The sequence below is a fragment of the Pistacia vera genome, unplaced genomic scaffold (genome assembly GCF_008641045.1).
Source record: "Pistacia vera cultivar Batoury unplaced genomic scaffold, PisVer_v2 Contig413, whole genome shotgun sequence".
NCBI lineage: Eukaryota > Viridiplantae > Streptophyta > Magnoliopsida > Sapindales > Anacardiaceae > Pistacia > Pistacia vera.
In genome coordinates, this window is record NW_022196239.1 from 937145 (window position 1) to 945291 (window position 8147).

The 8147-nt window shown below is 34.4% G+C and overlaps 1 protein-coding gene across 1 annotated transcript; it reads left to right on the forward strand.

Annotated features, from left to right (window-relative positions):
• The first annotated feature begins 2153 nt into the window (after positions 1-2153).
• LOC116142676 (bifunctional protein FolD 1, mitochondrial-like) lies at positions 2154-5293 on the forward strand. Its single transcript, XM_031428099.1, has 4 exons — positions 2154-2191; positions 3173-3409; positions 3485-3652; positions 5123-5293. Exons 1-4 carry the CDS (start codon positions 2171-2173, stop codon positions 5291-5293), a joined length of 597 nt encoding a protein of 198 aa, XP_031283959.1. The 5' UTR covers positions 2154-2170.
• Positions 5294-8147: the final 2854 nt, after the last annotated feature.

Consider the following 8147-nt stretch of genomic DNA (forward strand, 5'->3'; position numbering starts at 1 on the left):
GGACATTACAACTAAGAATATATATCGTATATATATACCTTTGTTTTACATATTAGAAATTTCATAACGTTCAAACCTAAGAATTTTTGTATACAAATATAAAATGTTAAAAAAAAAAAAAAAATTGTCGATGTACATATATCTTAATAAACAAAAAAATAAAAATGAACTAAGGTATTAATATACATTGTATACAAAAGTTATTTATTTATGAATGGAAATTATTACATAAAATATACAGTGGCAATTTGAAATGACGTCATTACCCTTCTCTCATATATTTCAACATCTTAAACTGGAAATTTAGGGGGTCACATTGTTAGTTTCTCAAGTTAAAAGTGTGATAGGTAATTAATCACTAGTTTTGCAAATCAATTTGGAATTCAGTATGTAGCGTTTGTTGCAGGTGGCAAGGGGTGGCTGTGATGAGAAAGCCAACCCAGTTGATGATGTGGTGGATATACAGCAATAGAATGAGGGGCAGCGCGGCGGCGGCGGCGGAGGGTGTTTTGGCGAACTTTTAAAAGAAAAGGGTTGTCTGGAAATTCTACTTCCACTTCAAGTTCAAGCGGTCTAAGCACCATTCTTGGCCCCAATCTCCAGACGTTGGATCCACGTGGCAGTAGCCAATGTAACACTGCTAGCAGCCCCAACTCCTGTAAGCTCTCTTTGAGCAGTCTTCTTGCTCATTCTCTTGAATTAGTTTTTGGTAATTTGTTTAAGGGATTTGCTCCATGATTTTTGTATCTTTGGGTTTTTAATTTGAGTTGCTGAAGATTAATAAAACCTAAAAGCACATAATTTTGGCTTCTTGGTTTACATTATTGGGAAAAGTTATTGAAAAGTGAGTGAAAATTAGTCCCTTTAGTTTTGAAAAGAAAAGGGCTTCAGTTGAAATGTTTATGAAAGTAATTTTTTATTTTTTTATTTTGGTGATTTCTTCAATTTACTTTAGCTTAAAGTACAACTCTTCAGTTGGAATGTTTATTATTTAGTTTAGAAAAAAATAATTTTTTGCTTTGAAAGTAAGGGAACAGGAAATTTCAAGAAATAAGCTGTGTTCTGCTATAATTGTACAGTAATAATGCTAGAGTCACTAACTATTAATACAATAATGCTAGAGTTATAACTAATAATACAAACTGATGCAGATTATTTAATGGAAGAGGAAAGAAAAAGTGGATTAATAATTTAAAATGGATAATGTGGCAATGTTATTATGGTGTACATCACTTTCTATGGATGGGTTGGTTGTGTGTGTGTGTGTGTGTGTGTCTATATATATATATATATATATATATATATATATATATATATATATAATATTTGAGAATCCAGATTTCCCCCGGAACTTGCTTGCAAGCCTGGCTTCGAAACTTGACTCTGTTGAACGCTGCAATCTTGGGTTTGTATATATAAATAGGTCATTTCACAAGGGAAGACATGAATATGTTCAAAAGTGAATATTGAACCTCTCTCATTGATTTGCAATATTTGCAGATATAGTGATTCAGTTGTGTTATTTAACAAATGGGAAAAAGGTTACATGCAGTTCTTTGAAAATGTTTTTATGTTTTTGTTCATTGATACATTGTTCTAAAATATACAAAAAGTATCTACAACAAAGTTGTATTGATAAAAATAATGATCAATCAATATCAAAATTCTAGTAACTATTTTTTGTTGAATTTTTTTAGATCTTAATTTTGATCAGTCTTTCCGTGTATATTTAAATTCCTAGCTTGCTCTGAATTTGGCTGTTCATATCGTTAGAAAATATTGATGCTAATTTTCGTGCTTTTAACTATCTAGTCATGTCTCTGCTTCTATTTTTTCTGTGTGCATCTTCATCCATTTTCATTATCTGTACCCGTTATCTTTAAAGTACTAACATGTTGTTTTTTAAAATGCATAGTACTAATAGACAGGCTGCTGCAATAATTGACGGAAGTCGATTGCTCAGGATATAGAGTACGTAGCTAATGAAATAGGCAGAATGAAAGCTTCCATTGGAAATAACCTGGCTGGCATTGTTTTGGGGGTGACAGAAGGGACTCGATACTTTCATCCGCTTCAAGTTAAAAGCTTGATGAAGTGGAATAGCATCTTCGGTATCAAAGCTGCCTGAAGATTGCTCAGAGAGAACTTCTTAACGTTGTTACAGGATTCAATGAGAACCCATTCGTACATGGTATTATTGGCAACTTCCTCTAACAAAGTAATTTTGCTACTGCTTCAAAAATTTTGAGTTTTTGCCCCCTTTTCCCCAATTTATTATGCCTTTGAAGTTTAACAAAGAATTAACATCTTGAGTCTTTAGAAGCATTGTAAGGTTACCAGGACCCTTTGTGCCTTATTATATGCATATTATAGCCACCATTGCTTAAATTTCTTGTTTCTTAGAATGTTATGACCAGAACTCGGAATCTATAACATTATGGCATTTTAAGTATTTGATGGAAAAATGAATTTGGAGTTTTGGCAAGTTCAGATGCAACTCTTGTTTGAACATGAAGATCTTTGGGAGATTGTAGATCAAGGATTTGTTGTACCAGCGGATCAAGCGGGATTAACACAAGATCAAAGAAAGCGGTTGGCAGATAACCGAAAAAAAGATTTTTTAATTTTTAATAAAGGCTCGTCTGTATATCAATCAGTTGATTGAACAGCCTCTTTTCGAGAAAGTTGCACACGCAACAACGGCAAAAAAGGGTGTGGGATATGTTGACGAATATCTACAAAGGAACAGTGAAAAAAGTTAGATTATAGACTTTTCGGAGGAAATTTGAACTTCTTCAGATGGAAAAATCAGAAATTCTTTCTGATTCTTTTTTGCGGACATTAGCTCTTGTCAATCAGATGAAAGCTAATGGTGAAGATGTCACAGATCTCCAAGTTATGCATGGAAGGCCACCAATTAAATGATCACGATTGTCTTCTAGTGTTCTCTTTTTCCGTTGTGACAAGTCGGTTGTTTAATCAGTGAGACTATATCATATCCATTTTTTCTATTAAGAAACTTTTTTTCGTTATGAAAATTCATTTGAGGGAATGATAGGATTTGAAATTTTCTTTATTTTTTACAGTTTAGGTTGATCCAATTTAGTATGGGTTGGACATAAACAAAGTCCTGACTTTGTTATATAATTACTAAATTTACTGTTTGATGCAGCATTTGGACGAGGAAAAGATTATAAATTTTATGAGTCCAGAAAAAGATGTGGATGGTTTCCATCCCCTCAATATGGGGAATCTTGCCATGAGAGGAAGAGAGCCGTTATTCATCCCTTTTGCCTCTAAGGCTTGCATTGAGTTGTTGCTGAGGTCTGGAGTGGAAATCATCGGAAAGAAGGCAGTGGTAATTGGGAGAAGCAAAATTGTTGGGTTGCCTACTTCCTTGCTGCTGCAGGTAAATCATTCTAACTTGGTGTAGAAAGTTTGTTTCAACTATTATTTGTTTGTTTAATTTTGTGTGGGTGTGCAGAGGCATCATGCAACTGTCAGCACTTTACATGCATTTACAAAGAATCCAGAGCATATATCTTCTGAAGCCGATATTGTGGTGTCAGATGTTGGGGTTCCTAACATTGTTCGTGGCGATTGGCTAAAACCAGGAGCATTTGTAATTGATATGGGTACAAATCCAGTAAAGGTAATTAAAACCTTTTGTAATAAAAAGAGTAGAAGTAGAGAACTGAACACTAGTTCTTTCAACTTGCATATTTTGGTGTGCATACATTGGAAATTTACCTTCGAATTTTACTAATACACTCAATAGCCCCTATTAAAACCTCATTGGGAGTGCATATGTAGAATAAGTAAAATGATGAGTTTTTTTTTGTATACTAAACTAACGTGCAAACTACAGTATTGTTAAAATCTCAATAGAGAATCTGCTGTGGGCTACAAATCATTTGCTAATTAAGTCACCAAGCTATACTTGGGAGTTCAGATAAATGATAAGTGATGTTTTATGAAAGGTTAAACATATCAGAAATTACTTTATTTTATAGTTTTATGGTCAGACTACTTAAATTGTTGTTTGCATTGATTTTTTAAGTTACTTTTCCCATATATCTCTTCTTGGTGGATGTGGTATATAGAGAGAGAAGTCAATCAATATTCTATTGTAGTGGGCTGTTTCTGCTTGCGTTTTAGGTAATCTGGTAGGAAAGAAACCAGTTTATCTTCGAGTTGACAAAGAAGAGTTGTGGAACAGGCTTACGCTTCTAGCTTTCATTTGGACTTCTGTTTCCTAAGATTTTCAGGACTACTCTTTTACCTTCGTTCATCTCAACTGGGATGCGGTTCTAAGGGATGAACTTATTTGGGGAGTGGGGTCGTAACGAAAGAGAGTTTTTTACCACCCTATAACAATTGTTTCCCTAGGGTGCTATCTTGTATAGGAGGGGTTTTTGTGGTTTATAGCTGTGATTTTGTTTGTTATCGACTATACCTTTGTATAGATTTTGCTTAACCCTGATTACTTTTTTGCTTCTTCTGGCGATCTAGTCTTATATATACTTCTAACATTTTTACTTTTTTTATAAATGCATTCACAGTTTCTCATCAAATTAATAATAATTAGCTTGAAAGACGCATTGATTTATGCATTTTTGTGTATATTATTCATCTTCGTATTTGCATGGCTTTACGTGGTTATTTTAAGAAATGAAATCTAGACACGTTTCTCAGCTTGTCATTCTTTAACAAGTAGTGTAAGCATGCCCAAAATAACATAGCAGAATGAGTATTCTGCAGATAAAGGAGAAAAGAAGATAACCTTGACTTGCCTTACATGATCTGCAATGCGTTCTCATTTGCCTGATTATCAATTCGATGTGTTTACACTATGTCTCCTTCAGAATCAGGATCATCAGGAGCAACCGATATTTCTTATCGCCACGTTCAATGTTGTCTTCTTTTTAAGTTATGGCAACAATGTTTGCATCATGTTTTTATTGTAATGGGAAAAGGGGAAATTCCCCAGTTCCACTTATAGGCATCATACTATATCATATGTTCGATCATCCAATAAAATTCTATCGCATATACATTCATTTAGCACTCCACTACTTGCATTGTTTCAATAATGATCAGACGCTGTTACAATAATTTGCAGGACTCGAGTTGTCGGAATGGTTACCGGATAACGGGAGATGTTTGCTTTGAAGAAGCAATTAAGGTGGCATCAGCCATAACCCCAGTGCCTGGAGGTATAGGACCTGTTGCCATTTCTATGCTACTTTCCAATACCCTTGACTCTGCTAAACGTGCGTTCACATTCACTTGAAATGTCAGATTTTGTATACATATACAACTTACTATCTTGTCTCTTTTTGTTTCCAATTTCATTGCCTTTCCACTTCTGAGAATATATGTTACTCATTGCATGAAAATAGATTATCGGGAAATTGTTAATGTATTCGAGTTAACGTTCCCCCTAGAGGTGGTGATAGGCTGTGCTGTGCCAAAATTTTCACAGCCCATCATGCCATGGCAGACAACCAAAACTCAAGACCCACAGCACAGCCCATGGCTTGGTAGATCGTGCTGTGTCATGCCTTCATGGACCAACCCACAATTGCAACAGCTACATTTGAATTTTTTTTTAAATTCGTGGGTCGTGCCATGCCGGTCCACGGGCCATGGCACGACACAAAATTTTCGTGTTGTGCCATGGTGAGCCATGCCAAAAAATTTGTGGGTTGTGTCGGTACGACCCATTGCCACCTCTAGGTCCCCCCACCTCTGGTGCTGACCAAGATCCAAGGGTCATCACTAAAGGCAACATTATCTTCGATACTATAGTGTTTGTCGAGATTATAGAATTGTGTAAGACTTGTGAGTATATATGATACTCCATGCATGGATATAAGATTATAGGTCATTGTTAAAAGTACTGAGGGTAACATTTCGCCCTCCCTCGTGATTTATCTCTAGTACTATAGTGTTATCAGAGATTGCTTTTCGCCCTCCCTCGTGATTTATCTCTAGTACTATAGTGTTATCAGAGATTGCTTTTTGACAATCAGATCACTTTATGGGTGCGTTTGGTTTAGAGAATGTTGGATTATTAGGAATGTTATATTAATGAAAAGTTAGATTACCTTGAAGATTACTGGGAATCTTTAAGAAAATGTGTTTCGTTAGTTGGAATAAATTGGTGGGTATGTTATTTAAATTACTAAATTGCCCTCTTTTTAAATATTAATATAATATTATTTTTATTATTAATTTTTGAATAATTATTTTAACCTCCAACATTTCAGATTTAGCTAAAACACCCCCATTTATATAAAACTTTAATTTATAACAAAATTACCACCACCACCCCAAGTCATTGCCCGCCACCGCCATTCGTCGCTAAAAGTCGCCAAAAGCCGTCGAAAGTCGCTAGACATCACCGTGAGTAGTTGAGAGTCATCGAGAGGCTCCGATATGACAATTTCTAGCCATATTGATGGCTGAAAATGAAATATCGGAGTAGATCTGATCGAAAATGGCTAGATCTATTCTGACCATTTTCGACCAAATCCATGGCCTTTAACGGTCATATCTAGGTCAGATATGGTTGTTAAAGGCCATGGATTTGGCCGAAAAGGGGCCAGAATAGATCTGGCCATTTCTGGCCATATCGAAGCTTCTCGGTGACTCTTGGCGTCTCCCGACGTACTTTTGACGACTTCTGGCAGCGTTCGACGATGGTCACTGGGTGGTGGTTGTGGTCTGCAATTTATTTTGAATTCAAGGGTAATTTTATCCAAAAACTTAATTAAACAAGGGTAAAATTGTAAAAGTTAGATTAATGTAAATTGATTTTAAAACGAGGGTATTATTGTCCAAAAATTTTATTAATAAGGGAGCGTTTGGATCATATAATGTTTTTGTGTCTTAGTAATAAGATTACCGAAAAGATAGATTACTAGGTTTAAATTATTACTGTGTTTGATTCAATTGGGTTGTATTAATAATTAATGTGTTTAGTTGTTAGCAATAACAGATGTCTTGAAATGGCCTTTTACTAGAATGCCCATTGGAAGATTACTTGTATTACTAATTAATCTGTTTGGTTGGCTGTAAGAGTAGATGTCTTGATTACATTTTACTAAAATGTCCTTTAGATGACTATTGGGTATAAATAATTAATGTGTTTGGTTAATAAAACAAATGATCAATTAACAAAATTCTTTTTCTTATATTTTAGTCAAGTATTTTATTGTTAAGTCATTTATTGACAAATTTACACAGACTATTGAAACTCCGAAAAAAAGCTATTGTATTTTTTGTTGGTTATACTTTCAAACCTCACTCTGTTATTGCAACTAATATAGTTCACATCTTCCAATTTAAAACTCTGATTTGTGTACTGCCCCAAATTATAGTTCTTGTATGTTGATTTCTACTTTAGTCCAATTGAAGCCTTTTTTTTTCAAGGCAAAAGAAAAATTGTATTTTTTTTGTTTACACCATTACTGGAATTCAAATGCAAGTTTTTATATTTGAGGAATTTTGTTAACTTTTTCCACTTATCGTGGACCAAAATTATGTGCGAAAATTGTTGGTACAATTGTAATATCACATATTTTGGAGTACTTGTGCATTTACAATATCCTTAATCCAAGCAATGTACCAATAAGTAAACTACAAGCAGAATAACGATGCTCTTTAAATCTGTGAACCAATAATAATACATAATTCCGCATGTTGTAAGAGTGAACTTAATCTCTACAATTTTTTAAGTGAACTCAATCTAACATCCGCAAATATAAATTACACAATAGTCATACATAAATGAATAAAACGCAGCCTATGCTACTCAACTTCGCACAACAGTTTATCACGGAAGGTTGTAAATTCAGCGAGGGTAAACCAATCCTGCGTCATCTGTTGAGAATAAAAATCAACAACAACAATAACCTACATATTATAATTGAAGAGACAATAAACAAACCACCCTGATCAATTAAATGGCTGTAGTACTTAAAAAGTAAGGATACCCATCATTGATTGAAAAATCTTTTGGGGTAGCTTCCACAAACTTCGTTATGTAATACAGTACGAAATATCTATAATCCATGTCATTTCGTTGTTGAGGGACCTAGTGAGTGCATTTTTCGATCACAACAAATACATGAAATACTGAA

Bases quoted from the DNA above. Each gene is read 5' to 3' on its own strand.
- LOC116142676 (XM_031428099.1), top strand. From the start codon at position 2,171: ATGAGAACCCATTCGTACATG. The intron at 2,192-3,172 runs GTATTATTGGCA...TGTTTGATGCAG, and splicing joins TGAGAACCCATTCGTACATG to CATTTGGACGAGGAAAAGAT. The intron at 3,653-5,122 runs GTAATTAAAACC...AATAATTTGCAG, and splicing joins TGGGTACAAATCCAGTAAAG to GACTCGAGTTGTCGGAATGG.